The 12,531-nt window shown below is 39.2% G+C and overlaps 1 protein-coding gene and 1 long non-coding RNA gene across 7 annotated transcripts in view; one reads left to right on the top strand and one right to left on the bottom strand.

Moving 5' to 3' along the window:
• LOC114595984 (uncharacterized) overlaps nt 1-7,185 on the top strand; it is a 46,852-nt gene extending 39,667 nt beyond the window's left edge. The window contains exon 3 of the long non-coding RNA XR_003706388.2: nt 7,078-7,185. This is a non-coding gene — a long non-coding RNA (uncharacterized LOC114595984). The remainder of the gene's footprint in view (nt 1-7,077) is intronic.
• Nucleotides 1-12,531, bottom strand: part of ROBO1 (roundabout guidance receptor 1) — a 586,675-nt gene that overhangs the window by 6,268 nt on the left and 567,876 nt on the right. For all 6 annotated transcript variants that reach the window (XM_028726911.2, XM_028726909.2, XM_077927267.1 and 3 more), the window contains one exon: nt 9,573-9,725. In XM_028726911.2, coding sequence (XP_028582744.2) covers nt 9,573-9,725 — 153 coding nt within the window. The remainder of the gene's footprint in view (nt 1-9,572; nt 9,726-12,531) is intronic.

Below are 12,531 nucleotides of genomic sequence, written 5' to 3'. Positions count from 1 at the left end.
TTTTATTGACATCTTTGTATGGGTTTATAGTTTTTTAAAGTTAGAAAAGGGGTGGGGGTGTGTAAGAAAAAGGGTATGGAGCTCAACCATCATTGTAAGCCTCTGTCCATGCTTCAGACTGTTTTGGGGCTTGAACTTGTTTATATAAAGTAAAATGTAAAAACATATTGAAATATTGATAAAAATGGATAGTTATTTCATTGTATGAAACATGGCAATATAAGCCAAGGGCTTTCCTGGGTGCAAATTTTACTTTAAAATAGTATTCATTGAAATAGTGAAAATGTCTCGATTGTAGGTCTGTATGTTGGATATACACTTGGCAAAAAAGATATATGGCATTCAGAAGCAGACAAATGTGACACTTAAGGGAGGGAATGAAAAGTGGAGCACTGAAGCTTCAAAGAACCTAACAATGTTTGTTTTTATATAGCTTTCGAATATAAAGAACAATTTTTTTAGAAAACAGTCTTTTTTTTTATACAGCTATGTGTTCTTCATGCTATTTCTGTTCCTTCATTAACAATTAACAGCTTAAAAATAAAAATGCTGTTAAGTGATGCATAATAGCTCACATCAGTATCATAAAAGTACAGAAAGGCTTCAAAGCCCACTTGAGGAAAGTAAGATACAAGGCTGCTTTGCATCAAGAGCACTGGTTGCCAATGACAGGTATACATCAAAAGGAGCAGGCTGTGGAAAATGGGTCCATGAGAGGTGTAAATAATAGTCATGTGCTTGTAAAGCATTCATCCCAAGTGCATCTATTGCACAATGAGGAAGAGTGAAATTTTAAAATCCCTGCTCCTGCAGTTTGCAATAAATGTGTCCCAAAAAGGAAATAACAATGCTTTATAAATCTCAGAGCAGCTGTGCCTTCCATTTAATGGGTCTGTCAGGTATTTCCTGTCAGCCAACATGCACAAAGGGAGAAGAGAGCCAGTGAACACTACTGTAGAGATTAAAATTAAAAGAACACAGATATAGTTTGGCTATGAATGTACCAAGAAATATAAAAAAGGCCAATGAAATAACAGGAAACCATTCTAATAAACCTGTGACAATTTCTCCACAGCAACAATGTCTATAGGGCATTTATTAGTAGAAAGAACAGTTCTCCACTTTATTTTACATATGAATAAAAGTTTATTATACAGCTGATGAGAAAAAATGAGCCTGGCTTTCTGTTATTGGAAGCATTGATCTGATGCAAAGAGATCTTGAGGATCAGCACTAAAACTTTCAAAAACTGTAAACCATTTAAACAGTTGTTTTAAATAATTATATGGTGGGTACGTGTGTGTGTGTGTGTGTGTGTGTGTGTGTGTGTGTGTGTGTGTGTACACACCCACACACCCACACACACCATATAATTGTGCTTAACGTGGAAACTATTGTTTACTGATCCATAATATAGATGTAGAGAGCAAGAGCAAGACACCCACTCCTACAAACTGTTGGTGGTTTCTGTCCTTGTACCCTCTGCCCCACCTTGTTACAATGGTTTACTGTTGTACTGCCCATGCAAACACCCAGTAGCCTTTGAGAGAAAAACTTGCAATACTTTTTAAAAGTGTCTGTGCCATAGGAGTAGTTCCAGCCGTGGAAGACATAGTTTGCATTTAAAATATTGTAATTCCTGCTGAAAGAGGCTGGAACTGTAAGCCTGCTATATACATAGGTAAATTTAGAGGTACCTCTGACTGTTGGGTCCAGTCACGGACGACTCTGGGGTTGCACGCTCATCTCGTTCTATAGGCCGAGGGAGCCATTGTTTGTCCACAGACAGCTTCCAGGTCATGTGGCCAGCATGACTTAAGCCGCTTCTGGTGAACCAGAGCAGCACACGGAAACGCCGTTTACCTTCTCACTGGAGTGGTACCTATTTATCTACTTACACTTGACGTGCTTTTGAATTGCTAGGTGGGCAGGAGCTAGGACCGAACAACGGGAGCTCACCCCATCACGGGGATTATAAATTTATAATTTATACCTAGCTCAACTATAGTTTGGAGAATAATTATTTTTAAACTTCTAAGTATTTGAATAGTTGGTTGCCATAATGCTGCTAAAAACTGGGCCAGTTTGGAGTCCTAACTTTCCAGGAGGAGATAACACCCCATCCTGCTCAGTGATACCTGTGATTTTGTTGGTTAAAATGAATAAGAATTAAGTGACTGGAAAGATGAAGATTGTGTGAAGAGTTCTTTACTTCCAGAGACATAGCTGTGTTAAGTATGTGGCATTCTACTCCACAAGAGCTTATGCCAGAATAAATGTGTTAGCCTTTAAGGTGCCATAAGACATTTTCATAGGTTAATAATTATTTAGAAGGACCTTCGATGTAGCTTTACTCAGCCTTACACAGCAATTGCTCTGTCCAAAATGCCTCTTTATACAATTATGAAAAACACAAGCGCTCTTTCTTTTTGGAGTTATGGAGAAAATAAGAAAGACAAACATTCTGTAAGCAAATCAAGAGTAGTGCCAGTTCTAGAGATTTGGGTTAAAGATAGGTCCTGAGTCTTAGCTGGTTAACGCGTTACTATAGTCCTACAGATTTTGCTGGAACTTGAACTATCTTAAAATTTCACTGAACAGCTATCTTTATTTTTAGATGTTATTGTTTAATAGAGCTATCAAATTGTATCCAGTGATGTCCTCTGGCTTGATCCCATGGAAGGTTCCATCAGCAGAGTTCAGATGGAGACAATTTTTGCTGATTCCCCACACCCTCTCTTTCAAAGGATCCTACAAACCTTTGGAGCAGGCTAGGAGAAACACTGAGTGCTGAAGGGGGAATTGGTAAAAGGCACCTATCTCCCTGTGCTGCTGATGGAGGCCCTGCTGAATCAAAGTGCCTTCCATCAGTGGAGAGATGCCACTGGATGCAATTCATCATTTTGTTCATAAATCCCAAGGGATGCACCCATCTCTCAAATGCTTAGCTCTTACAAAATCCTGAATATATTTTAAATACATTAGTGTCTGATTGCACAAGAGTCTACTTAATAGGCTAGAGACAGAAAAACAAGAACCAACCTTGCAAATAGCTTCCTCGGCAGGCAAGACCTTGCTAATTCATTTTAATAGAGGAAGACCAAGCACACATTGTTCTGTATGTGCATATTACCTACTTTTCCAATGAACAGAAACCATAGAATCACATAGGAAGTCAGTAAGGACACCCAGGTGTCCCCATAATTATGGCTCCTTTTTAAGGAACTAATATTGACCAAGAAGAAAGACTACTGATAATAAAATGTGGTTGAAGATAGCCCATGTAACAGTAATAAGGACAGGCATTTAAAAATTAGGCAATCTCCTACTCTTCAATTTAATGTATAACCAGGGGTATATTGTGACACATAGTGATTAAACAGAACGCTGATAGTATTTAAAGAGAAAGTGGCCTAGTAGCAATTTTTTGGTTAAAAATACAATTTGATGTATGCCAGTAATGACCACCACAAAGTGATATGCTCTTTAGAGAAAGCTTTATCACAACCTGCAGAGAAGGTAGAGAAACTTTCATTACAACCAACCATTCCTTGCTGAGAGGAATCCTTCAAATCAAAAAAGGAAACTTTTCAGAGGTCAACACTATTTCACCTCTGCAGTATTTATTTAACAGCTCAAATCACAGAGAAAATCCAGAATCAATCTGCCTTGTCTGCTGCAAACTGGCACACTTACTTATTAAAAAAGAAAATGGAGGCCTCCATGGTGAGAAATAAAAAATAAATCACACAGTGACATCAAACCAATATATGGAACCCAGAGGTAACTAGAAAAGGTCAGCTGTGCTCAACTATTTCATTTATACATGTCTGCATATTGCTGCTGCATTGTTACCCGCTTAAAGAAAAACAATTAACCGATGCTATTTTATAGCATGTCCTACAGGGAAAATCTTCCTTACGTGAATTTTCAACACTTTAAATGAGAGGCTATAGGAACCATGGGAGAAATAATTTTGGGGGAGGAAAAATCAACCCAGCCGGCAGTTTAAAATTGAAAGAGGAAAATGCAAATAGATATGTGAAATAATTCCAAGTGTAAGAGTCAAAGAAAATTAAAATAGTTTCATATATAAGATATATTTTCAGTCTAAAACTGGAATGTTTTATATTGTTATACATTATTTCCACTTCTAAAACAGTTTGAATTTCTTAGCTGGGTGTACTTTACGTGTAAAGATATTGCAGATTTTTAACTATCCATTATTTTATTGTCTTGTTTTATGATTTTATATTGTTGTAAACTGCTGTGATATATTTTTTTAAGATACAGTAGTACATATAGATCGATATATAAATATATAGATCACAAATCCCTTGAATCAGTAAAAATGTGTCAATCCCAGACCCAAGAAGGCTATTTCTGCCTGTACAGTAACCAACTGTATTATTTTTGGTGCCTGTTTGAAACATTTTTGTTAAGGCAAGCATATCCAAACATGTTGACATGTTTCATTCTCTTTTTAGTTTACTTCTCTTTTCAATTGTTTCTAAAATGTTTTAATAACTCATTTTTAACTATTTTAGTCATTATTTTAATATTTTAATATTTCTTGTAAATCACATATAGGTTCTGTTGCAGTCAAGCAGTATATAAATTTTGCTAAAAAATAAGTAATGAAGTCTTTGCTCAGCCCAAAAGCACAGAGAGCCCAGGGCCAGCAGAGAGGCCAAGACACAGATATAATAATCATAGGACACCCTCTTGAGATTTGAACAGGCCCTAGCCTTTTGATAACAGATGTCAGTAGATTTTGGCATAGGCATTGGGAGTGAATCCTGACTCAACCAACCCGGCTACTGGTTGATTGTTTGGCAGGGTGGATTCTGGGTTATGGATCACCCTATGGTATACAGTAGGCTTCCTCAACCTTGGCTCTCCAGATGTTTTTGGTCTACAACTCCCATGATCCCTGGCTAGCAGGACCAGTGGTCAGGGATGATGGGAACTGTAGTCTCAAAACATCTGGAGGGCCGAGGTTGAGGAAGCCTGTTATACTGCAAATCAGGGCAACCATCCAAGATCACAATTTTAGGTGGAGTGCTATGGCCCATCAGCCCTTATCTGGGCATCAGACCTCTTCTTGGACCCTGATTCCTTGGAGTGGAGGGCATAGGGTTCCTGAGCTTCCCCCCATCAGCCACCTGAGCCATCTCACCACCAAATGGTATATTAATTTTGCTAAAAACAATAAGTAAATTTTAAAAAATGCTGTAACAGTTCCCGTCCTTAGAAAATTTTGAAGACTGCAGTTCACATAAAAATAATTACACTTTACCTCAGTGTTTGACCTTGTGAGAGCTTGCACTTAGTGACAGAATAAAATCCAAACAACCCTAGTTCAAAGACTTAAGCTTATGATGGCTTTTCCAAGTATTCCATGGGATCTGCCATTCTCAATTAACAAATTCGTGCCTGGTGGTAAGTTTCCACCAGTTTGCTTAAGAAAAGGGAAGTATATCTAAGGGGGTTTTACGAAATGAGAATCCAACATGTAAATTTTGTTGAGCTGAACCATATGAATTTCTTCATTTTCAATATTTTATTACCCCCTTAGAAAGTGCCGTTTGTGTGTGTGTGTAGTATTTTGCAACAATTCAATGAAAATGTTGGAGGTATATTATGGAATACTAAACAGAATCAAGAAACTGTTGTGCAGCAGTAAAAGCTTTTTAAAATCCAGGTGTTTGTTCCATCACTGCTCAGCAACAAGGTAAAACAATGAAGTGTGTGTAATGTGCCTTTATATACATTCATTGACTTCACCATGTAGCCAAATCTGATTGGTTATATCTGCTTGTGGTAACAGCATACTTGCTTGAACTCATTGGGGACACAGCAATAATTTTTAAAAATCACTGAAGCAGCAGCCTTTTGAGGAACAATAGCTGTGAATAAGCACAAAAATGATGACCTTTTGTGGCCTTTGAAATAATAAAAAACCATGAAAAATAAATTAGCCCAGCAACTGACACAACATCCAGCCACACAGAATTTGTGATGGGGAAGCACAAAAGTCATGAAACAAAAACCAATCATGCGCTGTGAACATTACTGGCTAACACTTAGGAATAATTACTGGCCATCCCTTTGCTACCTTCCCCGCACCAAGGTGGGAAAGCTTTGAGGACAAGTGAAGGTAGTAGCAAGTAGAAGAGGTCCTGTGTGCTTCTCTGTCCCTTGGAAAATCATGTGTGTAGAATATTTTCCTGCCAGGGTAATAATGATGATGGGGCTTGTAGTCAATTCCCATCATTCCCAGTGTCAAAAGAGCTTCTAATTTCTTTTCTAGTTAGAAAATCTCAATGTAACTTCTTATAAAGGTAAATGATGTAAGTAAATTGTTCAATGAAGCATCTAATATATTGAGTATGCCTAAGAGTGTAAACTAAATTCAGGAAAGTTAATACCACTTGTGGGTCCCCAGTCTTCCACAAACCACTGTTAAATAAAACTTGTACACTAGCAAGGAGAAACATTTATTATTGTCATTATTTATTGGTCACTTTTTGCCATGGCAACTCAAAGTGACTTACAATATTTTAAGCAAAACCCATGCCCAAACTGCAATATGTGAGGTTACAGGGAACCAGGCAGAGGGCCTTCTCAGTAGTGCCTGCCCTGTGGAACGCCCTCCCATCAGATGTCAATAATAAACAGCCATTTGACTTTTAGAAGACATCTGAAGGCAACCCTGTTTAGGGAATTTTTAAATGTTTGATGTTTTATTCTGTTTTTAATCTGTTGGGAACCGCTCAGAATGGCTGGGGAAACCCAGCAGGATGGGCGGGGTATAAATAATAAATTATTATATCATCATCATCAAGCTATGGACCTGCTCCTTCAGTGAAAGTATAACTCTCTCAAGAGCAGGTCTAAGGAACCACCCACTAAGAGTGCCTCAGCCCTATCAGGATTGAGCTTATTGGCTGTCATCCAGTCCATTACTGAAGTAAGACAGCAGTCCAGCATATCCATTGCCCACATCTGCAGATGTAAAGGAGCATAATGCTGAGAATAAAATTCCACATGAGCCCACTCTGTGGTTTCTTGCAGATGTCAAACAGCATGGGGATAAAATGGAAACCTGCAGAAGCCCACATTGAAGGCTCCCTGGGCCAAACACCACTCCCCAAGCATCACTCTCTGAAAGAGACCATCCATGCAGGAGTGGAAGTATATTGCTAAACGTAGTAATTTTAGCCAATTTTAGTGACAGTGTTGGCCCCACAATGTAATAAAATGAAGCTACTAGCTTTAGTTGGCACCATGGGGGGGGGGGGAATAGGATTTCCCCCCCCCCCCCAAGTATTGGCCCTAGTGGGGGTTGGCAAGTGGAAAATGTCATTTGGGCTCCAATTCAAACATCAGAAAAGCTTGAGCTGGACCTGTAAAGATGAGTGAATGAAAAATAAATAAAATATTTGCTAAACATTGGTTAAATACACAAGTTAATATGATGAAGTAATCAGTATCCTCCATCAAATGTATTATCATCATCAAAAGGCTGGTCTGTAGCAAACACTTTTGCTTTCCTGTAGATTACTGCATTCATTGTTGAATAGAAGATTTTTTTTTTAAAGCACTGCTCTTATTCTGAAAAGAAATAAATCTCACCATGTCATCAAATACAAGAAACTCTTGGGTAACTAGTAAAGGTCAAATGTTTCAAACATGTCTGCTTTACTGTTTCCCGCTTAAGGGAGGGAATTAGTTATATGGTGCCATACCCTGTTGAACACAGGTATTACTTTAATGCACTCGCTGTCTGCTTTACAGTGTGATACTCTATCCAAAAATAATCAAATAGCCAGTTTTTATTACTATTTCAATTATCAGAGAATAACTTCCTGTTGCTACATGGCTTACATATTCTGGACCACCTTATCACACACAGGTTCAAGGAAATTCATGTCTAATTATAAAATGTGCTAAAATAAGCACATGCACTAGAACACAAACTACATACTGATTAAGTTTATCAGAACAGCTGCAATTTTGTAAATTACAGTGCTATGCAGACTAGCATAGTATAAAAACTTTTAATAGAAAATTACCAACAAATGCAGCTCAGTTATTTAATTCTTCTTTTAGAAAAAAAACCAAAACCAAAATAACTATATAAAGCTCTGGACAAGATTTCTTTTCTGGTATTCTAGCCAGCACAGATGTTTTCATATCACGGTTTGATGCTTACTCAATTTTTCACATAGGGGCTCCCACTTAAAACTAATAAACCTGTTAAGACATCTATAAATTCTCACAAAAAGCCATTACAAGGGTTCCATAAATATAAACTTAGTGGCATAGTTCTGGGATTTATACCATGCATTTCTCACTTTCCAAAAAGCAAAACAAAAAAACCCCTCCAAATAAACAAGCATGCACAAAACTGCTTTAATAACCTCTTGAAATCAGATAATATTCTGACAATTCAGTTTCAGTGACAAAAGGAGCCTGGGCAGAAGCCAAGAGGCCCAGGTGCATTGTGTCATGCCAGTATTTAATGTAGTCTAATATCAGATAGATGCTAGTAGAGAAAATACTCAGAATAAAGTACAGATAATAGCATGGACAACCACTCATTGCAAAATTACTTTTGCTCATCATGCTGTGCGCTTTGTATTAAATTTTTCTGTCAAGTGGCAGGAATCACAGGGAGAAGTGGCTTGAAAACCCCTTCTTGTAACCCTCGATAAGTATCTATAATATTAGGCTTTCATATGATAATGGCAAATGATGCCCCTCTTTGAAAAATTTCTGACTGGTAATGAAAGTCCTAATCAGATTGTTGTTGTTGAGAACCAGGAGGTGGGGGGATGATGCCACTGCTGCTGGCAACCCCTCCTCTTTAGTGAATTTAGAAAACTTGACAAGATGGGTAAATCTTACATGAATTTCCAACAATGCCTTTTGGTTGTTTTATAAAACTGAAAGGTGGTGGTTTAATAAAAGCTGGCCCTCCTGAGGCATTTTCATTAAAGGCTCTCTCTAGACAACATCACAATGTTTGCATTATCCTTCTATACTCCCCAGAGAATACAAGCATTACCTTTTCAGCAGGAGTCGATATTGTGTGTGAAGGCATGAGAGGAGATGATTAGATTCTGCCTTTTGGTGCACAAAGTAACCTCTTAGAACAATACTATGGTTAGGATTAAAATTCAACGATTTTGCTGCCTGCTATTTTAATGCTAAATTGTTTCTGTGATGGGAAAAATTACACTACGGAGGATTTATTTTAATGAAGATTTTAATCTCATGCATGTATTATTTTCCACTATTGTACCCATTTGCAGTCTTCTCTCAAAAAAATAGTGACAGTTAATGGCTGATTAGGGTATTAGAGAAAAAAAATACACTTTTAATGTATGTGTGTACAGGAGAATTCAGGACAGACTGAAAACAGAAATGATGGTTACGATAGGCTATGCTGAATATGTATAGCATCAGGAAATGCCAGCTACTTTTCACTTAATGTAACTTACTGTAAGCTTTGCAAAAATACAGTATTTGCACTAGAAGTGTGCACATCTGAACATAGTGTTTACCATCTGTGTAGACTTCTCTTCGTAGATGTCCTTGCTGGTGCTTTTGCTTTTTGACAGGTCGTACCTTCTGAATTACAGCAGCACTCATGTTACTGTCAGTAGAGACAGGGCTAGTGGGTCTGGGGCAGTGCGAGGCATGGTAATGTCTACGACCTGGAAACAAAGAGGCACACAATGTTATAATTTGTTACTTTATCTCTGAAACTAGAATAGTCTTTCGATTCTGTAAATAAAAATATAATTATATAATTAGCATTATTTAGATTCAATGTCACATTAATATAAACATGCAAGGCTTTTTTTATACAGAACTTTTACAGAGCAAAACACATTTAAATTGATAGGAACAGCACCAAGATAAACATTGTACTATTTAACATTTATATATCATTTTCAAATGTTGAAATGATTTCACATGCATTATCGATTGCAGTCCTTTCAACAACCCTCCAAGGTAAATCAGATTATAATAACTCATATTATAACATTCTCAAGCCACCTAATATTGGACAATTGTCACATTCCCTGAAACCTGTATATACCGTATTTTTCGCTCTATAGGGCGCACCGGACCATAGGGCGCACCTAGTTTTTTTTGGGGGGGGGAATAATTTTTTTTATTCCCCCCCCCCAGCCCCAAAGAGCAAAGAAGCCAAGACAGTCAGCGGGATCCATCCCGCTGGCTGTCTTGGCTTCCTCTTTAGCCGCCAACAACCTCTCCAGCCCGGAGAGGCCGAGCGCGGCTTTGGCAGAAGCCAAGACAGTAAGCGGGATGGATCCTGCTCGCTGTCTTGGCTTCCTTTTTAGCTGCGGGGCTAGGGCGGGTGAAGCCCGAACTTCCTCCGACCCCAGCCTCCAGAACGGGTCCGGGAGCGAAGGTGAAGTTGCGCGCAACCTTGCCGTCGCTCCTGGAGCTTGCCGGGCTGGGGGCGGGGGAAGCCTGAGCTTCCCCCGACCCCAGAACGGGTCCAGGAGCGCTTCGCTCCCGGAGCTTGCTGCTATCCGCAAGCCTGAGCCCGGCGGGAACTCCTGCTGGGCTCCGAAGGCTTGCGGATAGCTGCCCAAAGCCCGGGGTGCGCAGCGCTGCTCTCCCCGGGCTTCGGGCTACAGGCTGCTATCCGCAAGCCTTCTGAGCGCGGCGGGAACTCCCGCCGCGCTCCGAAGGCTTGCGGATAGCTTCCTGAAGCCTGAAGAGCGAGAGGGGTCAGTGCGCACCGACCTCTCTCGCTCTCCAGGCTTCAACGAAAGCCTGCATTCGCTCCATAGGACGCACACACATTTCCCCTTCATTTTTTGAGGGGAAAAGGTGCGTCCTATAGAGTGAAAAATACGGTACCATCAAAGAAAACCCTCCCTGTGCCTGCCCGGTTCTTCCACTTGATCTTCCACCTGATCTTCACCAACCCTAAGTTTCAGTACTTGTCACTAGGGAACCACTGAAATTGTTGACACCCCAATGAAGCTTTTGTTGATATATTTGTTATCGTCCCAAGGCTTAGGATTTCTTTGCTGCTGCTACTTAAAGTGTCACCACCAATTACCATAGTTTTGAATTGCTAAGACAGTTTGGAATGTATTTACTTTTTGGCACAAAATAGAAATGCATTGGTTTTTACCATTGAAAAAAGCTAGAGAGAAAAAGTTATAAATACTGTAGCATGTTCTTTCTTGTGGGTGGTTAGATTCATCACATTTTTATTTCACCTCTCATCTAAGTTGCTTTCATGATAAAAGCAACTTGACAAGGCACCAGAGAATCAGGGGGGGAAACCAGAGTGTGGGGAAAGACTTGCAGGAGGCACACAAAGTAACCCATAGCAAATTTACACTTGTGCTTCAACATTAAGGTGTCCCTCTTTGTACAGCAGAGGACTCACATAGGCAAGAAATGCTATGACTGTTTATATTGTGGGAAAAGGTTGTTTAGATGTTTCCAGCTTAAAAGGTTAGAAGCAAGTGAGGAAAATATGGGAGGCGGTTTCCTCACTACACATATCTTTTTTCTTTCTTTTTATTACTAAGTATTAGAAAACACAACTGCGGACTATCTCATTGAGGAGACTGCTTAGATTGCAAAAGAGAGCCTAAAAAATCTAAAACTATATACCTTAACTTTGACTTTATAGTTTTACCTTAGTTATCAAAAGTGTACACCAGGCCATGCCTTATTTATTGTTTAGCAGTAGATCATGTCAATAAATAAAGTTTTTCTGGATCTTTTCCATAGATTTTTGTATGGTTTTTATTGTAACGTGTTGCTCTTCTTCTGATTTTGTGTTATGCTTTTAAAGTTTTCTTAAGTAGCTTAAGAGAATCTTTACATGGCAAGTGACTAATAAATTAAATTGTCATCATTATCATCATCGTCTCATAGAGGCCCTTATGAGGTCCACAATTTTATCCTAACTCAGCTATGAGGTTGGTGGTAATAACAATAACAATTACTTCTTCTTCTTCTTCTTCTTCTTCTTCTTCTTCTTCTTCTTCTTCTTCTTCTTATTATTATTATTATTATTATTATTATTTGTACTCCACCCATCTGACTGGGTTGCCCCAGCAACTAGCTAGGAGAAAGCAACTTCCTGAGTTTTATGGCTGATCAAGAAGGGTAACATAGTCCAAGTCCAACACTGTAACTACTTTAGTTGTACATCATAGAAAGAAATGCCTTGCAAAGTACATGCACTATACTATACTTTTTGACCAGCCTTGCCACAGTCATTAGCCATAACAGCTGCAGTGGCATCCCCCACTGCTGTGTGAAAGTGCTCCAACTGCCAGTTACCTAGGAGTTCAGAGCTGAAGGAAGAAATGTTCTAGCTTTTCACAGCATTCAGGTGACCTAGGGCCATTGGGAAGCTCTGCCACCTGCCTCCCAAGGGCATCATGGCAAGAGGAGGTCAACCTGGCTTCATCCTGGAGCAGTTGCTCCAATGGTTTCCTTTTCTTTTTCCTCCCC

The sequence above is a fragment of the Podarcis muralis genome, chromosome 4, assembly GCF_964188315.1.
Source record: "Podarcis muralis chromosome 4, rPodMur119.hap1.1, whole genome shotgun sequence".
In the NCBI taxonomy this organism is placed as follows: Eukaryota; Metazoa; Chordata; class Lepidosauria; order Squamata; family Lacertidae; genus Podarcis; species Podarcis muralis.
This window is presented reverse-complemented; position numbering and strand designations above follow the sequence as displayed.